This window comes from Mesoplodon mirus (assembly GCF_964341445.2).
Source record: "Mesoplodon mirus genome assembly, chromosome: 3".
NCBI lineage: Eukaryota > Metazoa > Chordata > Mammalia > Artiodactyla > Ziphiidae > Mesoplodon > Mesoplodon mirus.
Window position 1 is genome coordinate 42,169,056 of NC_138978.1, and position 12,473 is coordinate 42,181,528.

The 12,473-nt window shown below is 59.0% G+C and overlaps 1 protein-coding gene across 1 annotated transcript; it reads right to left on the bottom strand.

Annotated features, from left to right (window-relative positions):
* Positions 1–4,572: 4,572 nt before the first annotated feature.
* On the bottom strand, positions 4,573–10,663 carry PDZK1IP1 (PDZK1 interacting protein 1). Its single transcript, XM_082616299.1, has 5 exons — positions 10,577–10,663; positions 10,197–10,372; positions 7,427–7,535; positions 5,578–5,673; positions 4,573–4,953 (listed from the first exon to the last, which is right to left on the bottom strand). The coding sequence occupies exons 2-5, from the start codon at positions 10,261–10,263 to the stop codon at positions 4,881–4,883; spliced, it is 345 nt and encodes a 114-aa protein (XP_082472425.1). The 5' UTR covers positions 10,264–10,372; positions 10,577–10,663; the 3' UTR covers positions 4,573–4,880.
* Positions 10,664–12,473: the final 1,810 nt, after the last annotated feature.

Here is a 12,473-nt window from a genome sequence, read left to right on the forward strand (position 1 = left end):
AACCCAGTGCGGTGTCCCCCCAGCTCCAGCATCTTCCAGCTTGCTCAGGAAAGTACTGAGACTCGTCCTTGAACTTTCTCTCACTCTCTCTCATCAAACTCTCTCTATTCTGCTTCTCCAGGGGGCCAGGGTCTCTAGGGAACAGGACACCACAAACACTGTCATTCCTTACTCTCTGGAATAGCGACTCAGGATAGATGCCACTGGGCTCTCAGACCATTTCTGAGAGAAAGGGAGGTGTGTCATCAGGACCGGGAGGCTAAGTGCCCCAGAGTCTGGCCCCACCAGTAGTGCACGGAACCTGAGGTTTTCATGGAGTTGGCCTCTAGCCACACAAGGAGGGGACACTGGAGGTCCGGCTGCCCTTGAAGCCTGCAGGGCAAGGTGCTGGCACAACCTATAGGGTCCCCGGGGCCGTGCCATGGGAAGGCCTTTTGTCCCGGTGCTTAAGGGGGAAGAGCCCCCTGAAGGTCAAGTTCAAAGTTTCTGCTGAATCTGCCTGTCCCATTGAGTGTACAGCCACCAGGTGGCAGCCGAGGCTACAGGCAGATGGGGGAGAGCAGCCCTTCCCCGCCAGCTGAAGCCCAGATGGAGTAACAGTGTTCACTGACCCCAGGACCTTCAGCCAGAGAGAGCTTGAGAGAGCACGTGCAGGTGTGTGTCTGTGCCTGTGTGAGGCTGAGGGTCACGGACAGACATACAGCTGGACAGACAACTGGGGTTTAGTCCACCTTCTGGGTCTCTTCACCATCCCTTGGGCTTCCCTTCCCTGGGCCCAGCCCCGTCCTGGGTGCTGGTGACTCAGAGAGGAAAGTCACGCCCTGCCTGCCCTTGAGGAGCTCCCAGACCTGGGGCTGGAGCTGGACACAGACAAGGAAACAGACAACACGGGGCAGTGAGTGTAGAGATGGCTGGCGTGGCTCAGAGGAAGCCCCTAACCCAGGGGTTGGGGATGAGCTTCCCAGAAGAAGTAACTTCTAAGCCGAGCCTAGGCAGACTTCTGGCGAGTCTCAGGTGTGATAACACATACATTATCTCTGTGTCCTCCCAGCAGCCCCGCAGGGAAGCCATGACAGAACCAATTTTACTGGCAAGTGAAAGGAGCATCTGAAAGGCCAGGTGGTCCCACAGGCAGTGAGGAGAAGAGCTGGAATTTGAACCACAGTCTTCATGATTCTTAAGCTCAAGCTCCTGGCCACTGTGTGTACTGCTAGGGAGGGAGGAGAGCTGAGCTGGGGGCTCCAGGCCCCGGGCCAGATCTGGAGGGGAAGCAGATGCCTCCCACCCGCATCCCAGAGCAAGTTCTGCGGGCTCCAGCCATCTGACTCACCTGTGAGGTTGGTCCAAGGGGATACAATAGGATAAGGAGAAAGTCACACACACTCTGCACCTCTCCCCACACCCACTCCTTTACCCTGGACTGGGGGAGGAGACTCTGGCCAGCAGTAGTTCCCATCTGATGGCTCCCTGAAACACAATAAGCAAGCAGTATTCCTGCTCATGTCACTCTGAGCATAAGGGATGTCATCTTGAAAATCAGCCCAACGCCCTGCCACTCTTGTCTTAACAACAGGTGACACTCAAGCTAGAACTCCGCAGCCTTTTTTCAAAACCATCTCCAGGCTGGAAGTTCCTCTTCAAGTCTAACTGAAGTAAGCAGTGTTGCAATCTACCTTCACCTCTTCATTTCCTGGGTGGAGCTTTTAGTGCATGAGTTTGTGTGTAACCTATAATGTAACCCTGTGAAATCCACATGTTTTAGGTAAGGGAAGAATAAGAAAGGTGCAAGCCCTGTTCCAGGAAGCTGTAAGAGCAAGAACGTCTCCTGTGGGTAAGAGAACCTCGGGTTCCTACAGCCAGGGCCTGGGCAGCCTGTGCATTCTGCCCAGAGAGCAGGTGGCGGGCTCAGCAGGAGGTCATGCGACATCACACAGGGCACAAAGAGTGAGACCAGTGAGGGCACCGGAGTCGGCCCGCCAAGAGGAGGCATCAGGGAAGCGCGGGCACGTCGGGGAGAGCTAGGGAGGGGCCCACAGGGAGAGCCAGCCAGAAAGAGAGGACGGATGCGAGGGGAGAGAGAGGCCAGTGAGCACTGAGTTCAGGTGGAGGGAGGAGAACGGAGAGACGCGACAGATACAAGAAGATGGAGGTAAAAACAGGACGAGAGAGACGCTCAGAAAAAGACAGAAGCACAGAGACGGAGATGAGTAAAGGCTTCGAGAGCCGAAGAGGAGACCGGGCCTGGGTGGGGGAGGTCCTGCTTGGGGAGAAAGGGGTGGGGAGGGAGCAGGAAGGCGTTGAAGGAGCATCCTCCCCCTTGTCTGCCAATCAAGGAGCTCAGAATCCGCTTCCCCCAGGGGCGGGGGCGGAGAGCTTCCCCCACCTCCCCTGCCGCCCCGCCGCCGGAGCCCAGAGGCTCCCCCTCCCAGCGCCGCCCCCTAGGGACTGGCTGTGCAGCCCCGATAGATGGTGGGGGGCCCAGCTGGTGTGTTATCAGCCTTCTCCAGGAGCCAGCCCGAGCCACTCAGCGGCTGCCAGTCTGCGATTAGGCCCCCGGAGGGTCATTAAGCACCGCCCTGGCCCGGGCCCAGCCTCCTTTCCCTCCCTCCTCTGGCCAGGCTGGCAGGTGGGAACTGGCGATAAGGACTGGGGGCTCGGGCAGTTCTGGGGTCGGCAGCTCCATGCCCCCTGCCCCCTGTCAGGGCAGGAACATGGGATTGGAGGGAAGTTCAGTGCTAGCCCAGCACGGCAAGGACCCCAGGATGGAGTTCCCACCATCCTGGTCCTGCCCGTGGAGAGGCCCAGGCAGCCTGCTGGGGATTCTGCCTCCCCGACCCGACCCCAGCTCCCCACTCCCCCACCCTCAGCGCCAGGGCAGGACAGCAGCTGCCACAGCTCCTGCTGGTAAAACCTCACAAGTGTGAGGGGCTGGAGGGAAAACAGGAATGGTATCTCTGTCTTCAGGCCCTGGCAGGCCAGTGAGGGGTCAGACTGGAACCCCCCAGGGACAACAGGGGGCAGAGGTGGGAGGGAATGTAGCTTCATGCAAGGAGGATCAGATCCAAGGTAGCCAAAGGCTGGCTGGCTGGTCATCTGACTCCGCCCTCTGGTCTAACCAAGGAAGACTTCCTAGAGGAAGAGGAACCTACACAGGGCCAAGGAAAAGGAATATTCAGAGTTTCAACTGGCAGAGATGGGTGAAAAGGCATCCAGCCATGTGCACAAAAGCCTAGAGTGGGAATCACAAGAGCTCCAGCCACAATTCACTGAGCTGAAGCCCAGAGAGGGGAGGCAAGTCACACAGCAGGGCAAAGACCCAGCCAACCCTCTGCTCAGGGATCTTCCCTCTGCTGCAGGCTGCAAATTAGACCCCAGTAAGGTGAGAAGGATAATTCGGATTTCAGATGGGTCTCCCCAGGGATATTTGGGTGAAGCCCTGGAACAGCAAAGGAGCAGCTCTAACGGAGAAACGAGGGGCTGTGACAGGTTGGGACAGGTGACAGAGGGAGACCGTTGGGACAAGGTGGGCTGCCTCCTGCCTTCCAGCCCCTCTCCTCTGGATCTGGGAGTGCTCCTGGGGAAGCCAGCCTCCAGTTGTCACCCCAGAGAGAGAGACAGAGGCTGTTGCCATAAGAATGACAGTCACATAGGGGCTTCCCTGGTGGCCCAGTGGTTGGGAGTCCGCCTGCCAACGCAGGGGACGCGGGTTCGTGCCCCGGTCCGGGAGGATCCCGCATGCCGTGAAGAGGCTGGGCCCGTGAGCCATGGCTGCTGGGCCTGTGCATCTGGAGCCTGTGCTCCGCGGCGGGAGGGGCCGCAGCGGTGAGGGGTCTGCGTGCCGCAGAAAAAAAAGAAATAAAAAGTGTTAAAAACAAAAAAGAATGACAGTCACAGAGGTGAAGGTCCTCCAGGGTCAGCCAGCCCCGCTGAGTCAAGCCTCCTGTGTCCTCTCCCTCCTGCTTCATTCCCCCCGGGGGCCCAGTTCCTTGGCCCCGGCGCCCCCCAGGACTGGGAGTCAGTGGCATTAGGGAGGATGATTCTACTCGAGCTCTGTGGTGGGACTGGCCAGATCCTCCACAGAGGGTTAGCAGAGCTCAGAGAGGACAGTGACTCTCCAAAGTCACACAGCAAGTCAGCAGAGGACCGCAGACTCCAATCGGGGCTTCCTGAGTCCTAGCCCAAGACTCTTTCCTGGGGCTTCCTATGCCCAAAGCCCAGCCCAGAAGGGCCACGGGCAGGAGGACAGAGCTGGATGGACGAGAGATGAGTGAGCCCACTTCAGTGCCCGGCAGCATGGAGACAGGGGGTCAGGATGTTGGTGCTGCATGAAGACCCCAGAATCGCCCAGAATTGCAGTTGTGAAAGGCAGGTCAAGAGAGGGGGGACTTGTAGGAGGGTCTCTGCCTGGAGTAAGGGGTGTGCTCCCAGGCCCCAGGGGTTCTCCCAGAGAGGGCTTCCTGGGAAATCCTCCAGAATCACCATGACAGAGGCTTTGGAAGATGATTCCAGAAAGCAAGATCAGGCCTCGATGGTAGCCTGAGGAGCTATTTCTGAGCCCTTGGGAGCCTCAGACCCAGAAGTACAAAACGGCTTTATTTCACAGAAATGAGAGCCATTTCCACGGTTGGAGGGAGGGAGCTGTGAGGCAGGATGGGAGGTGCTGAGCTGATCGTCCCTTTCAGAAGGGTCTTCTGAACTGAATTGAGTGGGAGACCCCCTAGGACCCCAGAGCCACGGCTGAGCCCCAGCCTGGATGTAGTCTGAGCTCCGAGCTTGGCTGGAGGGTGGGGCAGGTGTGAGGGCTGGAGGAGTCAGCCCCTTACTGCAGCTTCCTGTACAGAGAAGGAGGGGCCAGGACATCGGGCACAAGGAAGCAGGGGTCACATTGGGGTGCTGCGGACCTTGCCCTCCTCCTCCGGGGTGTTCTCATAGGCATTCTCATGCTCACTGGACCTGAAAGAGGATGACAGGGGTCACTGCTCCTTCTATCCCATCCCCTTCTGCCTGCCCCATCCTGCATGTGTGAGGGCAGTGTCTTCCAGAATAAATGTCTGAGCCCCAGAAGGGGGTTCCCCGACCACATCTGGTCTTCTGCACCTGAGACCTGAGGCCTCTCACCACCACCCCTGAACCCCATCTCTCTCTTCCACCTAGCCCCTCCCCCACTGGGCCCACATTGAACCCACCTCCCCACTGAGCTCCCTCCCCTACAGATCCTCCCCCCACACACTGAGTCCGCCAACTCATCTCTTCAGAGTCCCCTTCCTGCGCTGAGCCTCTTTTCCCCACTGCACCCTTATGAGTCCCAATCCACCCCCTGAGCCCCTCCCCCAACCTAGTCCCCATCCCCTTACTGAACCCTCTCCCCAAACTGAGGCTGCGTGTCTCCATGGAGCCCTGCAGTGCTCTCAAAACCCGCATCGCTCACCATCTCCCCACACGGAGCCCCCCTTTCACTGAGCCCTTCCCCATATGAGCCCCCATCCTCTGAGCCCTCTCCCCTTCAGAAGCACCTGGTCCTGAGGTCCCCAGGGGACACTGGAGCACAGGGTGGCCAGCCCTATACTAGAACCTCACCTGAAACTGGCCTCCATCGAGGAGTACTTGCCGTCCGTTCCTACCAGGATCCCATCTGCTTTGTTTCCAACGGTCATGACCATGTTCACAGGCTCCCTGGGGACAGAGCTCACCATTAGGGCTCTGTGGGTCCCCTCTCCCTCTGTCCCCCTCCTCCCTCTAGTCCAGTCAGGCCCTGTTCTATAGGCTCTAGGGCAGAAGCTCCTCTCTCCAGCAGGGCCCTGTCAGCAGCCTGATTCTGGCCATGGGGCCGCACATCTTTCTCCCTACTCCACCGTGGGGCCCTCAGGTCCCAGCCTGAGATCTACTAAGGATGTACCCCAGGCCTTGTACCGGCCACCTCCTAGCCTCCCTCTGCTGTTTTCCTCTGGCCTCAGCTCAGCTCCAGGGCAGACCCAGCAGGACTCAGTGTCTGCTCTAGATTTCTGCAAGGTTCTCCTAGGCGGTAGGAGCGGTCACTGAAGGCAGAGCTGGGGCCAGTGGAGAAAAGAAATATTTCCGACAAAAATCTCCTCGCCTCTTACTCAGGTGTGTCCTCTATCCCCAGCTCCCCAGACACCACTCTTATGAGGGTTACAGGGACCCCAACCACGGCTCATCTTTCCTCGGACTTCCCACGGGCACCTCAGACTTAATATGTCCCAAACTGCCCCAGATCTGCCTCTTGTGGTCTGTGTCTCAGTGAGTGGTCCCATCAGAAGCCTGGATGTTATCCCTGTCCTTCCTCCCTCCTGTCCTCAGTGTCCCCACCCCCTCCTAGGAAGCTCTTAGACCTGTACTCTCTCTCCATCCCCTCTGCCGCCTCCACAGCTCAGACTCTCTCCTGACCTCCTCTTCATCGCTCACCTCACCTGCAGACTGGCCCTACCCAAAGCATCCGCCACGGGGCAGCCAGTGATTCTGCTCCGGCCACATCGCATCCCAAGACTGGCTTACAAACTTGCACTGGATTCCTGCTGCACTAAAGATAAAGCCCAAAGTTCGGGGCTTTGGTGCCCAAGGGTCTGCTTGGCCTGGGCCCTGCCGACCTCACCAGTCTATCTCGGGCCTCTCCATCCATGAGCTGCTTCTGTTCCCTCAGTGGGTCCTACAGTGCTGCTGCTGGTACCCAGGCACCAGGTCACCTGTGTGAGAGCTGGGGACAGATGCAGCCTTGCCCCAGAGTCAGCAGGTGCGGAGTGAGCTGGATTTCAGCCCAACCCCTTCTACCTTTGTGCTCTGCTCGGAACTCAGGACCCCCAGTGACTCTTCCCTCAATGGCAGTGCTCTCCCACCCCACTCTGTGCTGTGACTGGCTCCTGCCTGGGCTTCAGGACAAACATACAGTAGGAAGACTTCTCTGACCACAGCCTCGCCCCCCGGCTCAGGCCCACGCTGCATTCTGCCTGCTCCTTTAGCATCAGCGCTCACACTGCAATCACCCCTTCCATGTTTGCCTTCCCTTCTGGTCTGGGAGTCTGTGAGCACAAGAGTAGTGTCTGTCCCATTGCCCCTCTGTAGCCCCTGCATGTGACACAGCAGCAGACCCTGAAGAAGGGCAGAACATTCCTGTCCAGGGGTTTTCACAGCTTCCATCACGGACGGGCCACTGTCCCAACTATACGGAGAGAAACACTGAGACTCCAAGAAGAAAGACGCTCCCCAAAGCGCAGCAAGTGTGCTCGCAGGGCTCCAGCAAGCCTCAGCTCTGGTCCCCGAGACCTCGGGCCTCAGTGTCCCTTCCACACAGTGAGAGGAATGGGCTCAGGGTTTCTGCGGCCCTTCTCACTGCTACCAGAGCAGTGGCCGTGGTCCTGGGACCTCCCGGCTTGCGCCGGTCCAGCTCCCAGGGCCCCCGCACAGCACTCACTGTTCTTCCCGGCACCAGAAGTGGTTGACAGCAAAGGCGATTGCGACGAGGACCAGGAACACAGCCACGGCAATAAGGCCCTGCATCCAGGGCTGCAGGTTCCCCAGGCCTGGAAAGGGAGGAGTGGGGGACGGGTGCTGTGGAGGGCTGGGCACAGTGGGGCTGCGGGTGCAGGTGGGGCCTCATGCCCCCCGGGGCTGGGGCCTGTCAGAGGCTACCAGCCTGCTGCCGGGACCAGTGGAGACCTTCTGGGGAATGAGGACCCATCTGACCCCTGGGCTTATAAAACGGACCGTGGTTTGGAGGAAGACAGGATTGGGAAGAAGGAAAGGAGCTGAGGAGGGAACAAGCCTGAGAGAGCAGCATCTGAGGTCCAGGCAGCCCAGACCGTCCCCTCACCCCACCCCACCCCACCCCTCCCCCGCTGCAGTGGGTCAGTGCAGGGCCCCCGGGGAGTGCGTAGGCCCCAGGGACCAAAGGGCAGCCCCCTGAACAGACGGCCTAGGCCTTTCCAGTGAGGGTGGCTCCCACGCTGAGGCAGCCCAGAACTAATAGGACTAGGCCGGCATATGGAAGATCCTGTTTTGTAAGAGGTTTCTGTGGGTTTGGGTAGGCGTGGGAGTACAGTGGGAGTGCAGTGGGAGTGAAGTGGGAGTGAAGTGGGAGTGCAGGTGGAAGGGGCTGCTTGGCTCAGGGTGCCAGGAGTGCCCAGAAAAAGGGGTGGGACTTGTCTTAGGAAAGTCAAGACAGAGGGGCAAGCTCTCCTCTGGGTCTTGGGGGCCAGGAGGGGAGCTTCAAACCTGAGCCCCTTTTGCCTTCTCTGGCTCAGCGCCCCAGGGACTGGGCCAGAGACCAATTTGAGGCCTCTTCCAGGCACCTTCTCTGCCTTTTGCCCCTTGACGCTTGGCACCACCTCTAACCCTCAGGCTTCCCAGAAGTCTCTGCCCTCAGCCACTGGCAGCCCCAAAGGGCTCTCCTCTCCCCGGACATCACTGTGCTCTGTGAGCCCGAGGGGGCCCGGCCCCCAGAGGACAGACACACAGTAGCAGTTAGAGGTCTCAGGAGGGGACAGAGGCCAACAGGAGACTTTTGAAGAGTCCTGCCTCCAGGCCAAAACACCTGCCTCCCTAGAGCCATCCTGTGTCTTGAGGGGCCCAGGCTGAACATCAGAAATCTCATTCTGGGCTTCCCTGGTGGCGCAGTGGTTAAGAGTCCGCCTGCCGATGCAGGGGACACAGGTTCGTGCCCCGGTCCAGGAAGATCCCACATGCCGCGGAGCGGCTAGGCCCGTGAGCCATGGCCGCTGAGCCTGAGCATCCAGAGCCTGTGCTCTGCAACAGGAGAGGCCACAACACTGAGAAGGCCCGCGTACCGCAAAAAAAAAAAAAAATCTCATTCTGCCTCACTCCCGCTCCGAAGTCCTTCCTTGAGTCTACCCGAAAGCTCTCCTGCTGCAGGGAGGCCCTGCCTCTTCTCCAAGTGCTCTCTGAGCCTGGCAGGTGTTGGGAAGGAGGGAGGGCTCTGGGAACTCTGTGCCACGGCCAGGTCAGCCCTTGCTTATCTCCTTGGGTAACAAAAGGTACTCAGTATGCTTACTGTAAGTTCCGTACTTGCCAAAAAGCTGTATTTTGGACTCATTGTTTCCCCAAAAAACAATGGTTCAGACCCATTGTCTCCTCAGGTCAGTGGTTACTCAAGCCCTGGGAGGCTTGTCCTTGCTTCTTCCAGACCCTGCAGCCAATTCCTTCCAGACACACCAGGGACACTGCTCCTCCTTCCAGGTGGCTCTGGGATGAACATATAGCATAAGGGGCAGAGCCTGGGGCAGGAGACAGGTGATCTGAGCCCTGTCCCTTCTTGCTCTGCTGTGTGACCCACACTAGTTACTCCACCCCTCTGATCTTCGATTCCCACAGAGGGCTTCTAAGACCTGAGAAACAGAGTTGAAGCAGACATGCGTGAGAGCTCAGGGCATCTGCAAAGGAGGGGTGCATTGGGAGCGTCTCTGCCAACCCGCTCTGGACACAAATCCCACCTGCAGAGTCCCCACAACTCAGGGCTGACACCGGATGGTGGGTGTGGTGCTTTACCAGTGTGAAGCCCTTCCCCACCCCTGAGTGGTAGCTGCCCTGGGAGGTGGGTGGGGCAGGTTTATTGTCCTCATTTTATGAATGAGAAAACTGAGTCTCAGAGAGGGACAGTGATTTGCTCAAGGCCACACAGCAAGACAGAGGCAGAGCTGGACAAAGAGCTCAGGCACATGGTGGGGGCCCCACTGGGACCCTTGTCTTCTGGGTAGCAAGCTGAAACAACTTAGGCCAAAGCCATGGGCAAACGCCTGACAGCACTGCCTGCCCCTGAAACAATCCTGCCGTTGAGGGAGACACTCGTTGAGGCTCACACACTACTCCCACCCCCCTTACAGCCCCCGACGCTCTGTCCTCAGCAACCAGCCACCTCTAGGGCAATTTCTGCTCCTGGAATGTGGGTCTCAACTCCCCTCCCCGACCCTAGACCCTAGATCCAATATTTCCCCTGCTGCCCCCATTTCTCACTCGTGGGAAACAAGTCACAGACAGAAGCCTGTGTCTGCCTTTGGAGGTTCCTCTGGCTAAGCCCGTCCCAGCTCCCCCTCCAAAGTGTAGGTGCCAAGGGTGATGAGAGGGGCCAGAAGGCCACCCCTTCCACCCCGGGGCTCCCAGCACCCAGGCCGGCCCTCTCCGTACTGCAGTCCCTATCCCCACCCCAGGCTGGCCCAGGCCTGTGCTACCTTGCTGACCGCTGGCGGGTGGCACTGCCGTGAGCAGGCCCAGGATGACCAGGCCGAGGGCTGACATGGCTGCAGGCAGCTCCTGGGCCTTCTCTCCGGCCGCTGGAATCTGGGCTCCTGGAGCTGCCCTGGGGCCTGTCGGTGTCTGCTGAGATCAGCCTGGTCTCCGTCTGACCCTGGAGGAGAGGTGCTAGTAAGGAAGGAGGAGAGGGAGGAGGAGGAGGGAAGGCGGAGGGAACCTGCCCTCCCTCCCGTGGTAACGTGCCAGGCCTGGCCTCCCCTGGCTGGAGCCCAGCCCACTCAGGCTGGCTTTCGAGGTCATCTTCCAGAGACCAGGGGTCTGAGGTCCTGGGAGATGTGGGGGAGAATCGGGGCCTCACCTCCAAGCCTCAGGCCTCCTGGAGTCTTGCGTCAGCTCCCCCTTCCTGGCAGTGGGGCTGAGCTCTGGGGATAGGAGTGACACATTCTTGCTCCTGCCTTGAATGAGCCCAGTGGGCGGGGCCTCTGGGAAGGCTGAAGGTGGGATTAATTAATTTGCTGGCTGGCTCGGGGACACGGGGAAATTCTCCGAGGCTAGGGAAAGGTCAAAGCTGCCCCCTCCCCGAGAACCTGGCCTATTTCCTGTTCTTCCCCTCACCTGTCCCCACTCAGCCAAGCCAAACCCTGGGGCCCCAGTCCTGGGGCACAGACCTGGCTTCTGTCCCTGCACGCCCTGCCCAGCTCAGTAACTCTCTAAATGCAGCCTCTCCCATGGGGATCACAACAGAGTGCTTGAGGGTCCCAGTCCCAGCCTTCCCCACCCAGCCCAGCTGACCTGACCCAGTTCAGCTCCTCCTCTTGGCCCCAGAGGTGGTCCCTAGAAGCTGGGACAGGATCTGGGCTTGGTCAGAGGCCTCTGCACACACCTTCTGACCCCTCTCCACCCATCACAGGGAGGGAAGTAAGTGAACACAGCCCTGCTCTAGAGGACAAAAGAAGGACACCCCAGGTGGAAGGTCCAAGTCTGGGGCCCTGAACCCCTGGGCCCTCAACTCCCAAGATCCCATGGAGCCCATGAGACTCTCCAGCTCAGGAACTGAGAATGACCCAAGTACCTGTCGAGGCCCCGGGGCCAAGGGCCATACTGGGTTTCCTTTCTCCCCACCCCCTACCCTCCCCCAGGAGTACAGGAAGCCAGGGATGCTGGAGTTTGGCTCCACAGATGTCAAGAAAGAAGGAGCCAGAAGACTGGGGCAAAGTCTCAGAGATGGAGGGTCCCCAGAAGCCAGGGCGTGAGCTGGAAGCCCCTCCACAGCGTCCCTGCCCAGAAGCCACCAGACGGCTGCTCACAAGACCTCCTGGGCAGCCCTATCTATTGCCAGTGGTAGCACCCAGACATCACGCCTCGTCCCTGCTTCCTGTGTGTGTATGTGTGTGCCCACTACCATGAGTGGTACACACAGCCGTGCAACGACGGGGTCTCAAGATGATGTAGGGGAACCTGGCTTGGAGGTGAGTGATGCCTCCTATACCTAGACAGTTGTTGTCTGTCCTACCCCAACTTGGTGTCTTCAGAGTGTTCTGGCATAAAGTTTGGCTAGAGTAGGCACCCTGTGTGTTAATGAACAGCCAGTGAATCACTGATTAGAATGCAGGGAACTGGGTTGAATGTAACAAACAACCACTGACGCCTTCTTCTAAGCAGGGGAGTCACAGGGTCAGATTTGCATTCAAGAAAACATCTCTGGACAGCGCAGAGAATGAAAGGGGAGCACAAAGACCGGAGAAAGGGAGGTCATGGGGTAGCTGCTATAACAGCTGGGGACGCGGGCTGCAGCAGGGCAGGGCAGAGGGAATGGGCTTGAGCCATATTTAGGAGGATTAAATGGATGGGACATGGTCACTAGAACACTGACGAGCTGGGCGTGGGGAGTGAGGGACGGAGGGAGCTGAGGGTCATTCCCAGTTTCAGGCTTGGTGGTGCCTCCGAAGGGGCCAGACCAAGTTTCAGGAGGTAGGGCGGGATGATGAGCTACAGGTTTAGATGTACTGTGCTTGTGGATGCTCCAGAGGGACGCATCCAGAAGGCAGTGGGATCCCTGGGTCTGGAGTAGAGAGGCACATTTTGGGAGCTGCCTGCGGCATGGCATTGGTAGCTGAGGCACGGAAGCACACGGTCTCCCCAGGGTGTGTCTGTGTGGGTGTACGCATGCTCATGTGGCAAGGAGAGAGCCAGGGCAAGGAGGGAAGCAGTGAGGGACCCGGACACAGCCGAAGGCATAGGGTCTTTCAAAGGAA

Coding starts and splice junctions, on each gene's coding strand:
- PDZK1IP1 (XM_082616299.1), bottom strand. CDS start 10,263: ATGTCAGCCCTCGGCCTGGTCATCCTGGGCCTGCTCACGGCAGTGCCA. Junction 7,536..10,196: donor ACCCGCCAGCGGTCAGCAAG/GTAGCACAGGCC, acceptor CTCCCTTTCCAG/GCCTGGGGAACCTGCAGCCC. Junction 4,954..5,577: donor TCGATGGAGGCCAGTTTCAG/GTGAGGTTCTAG, acceptor ATCCTCTTTCAG/GTCCAGTGAGCATGAGAATG.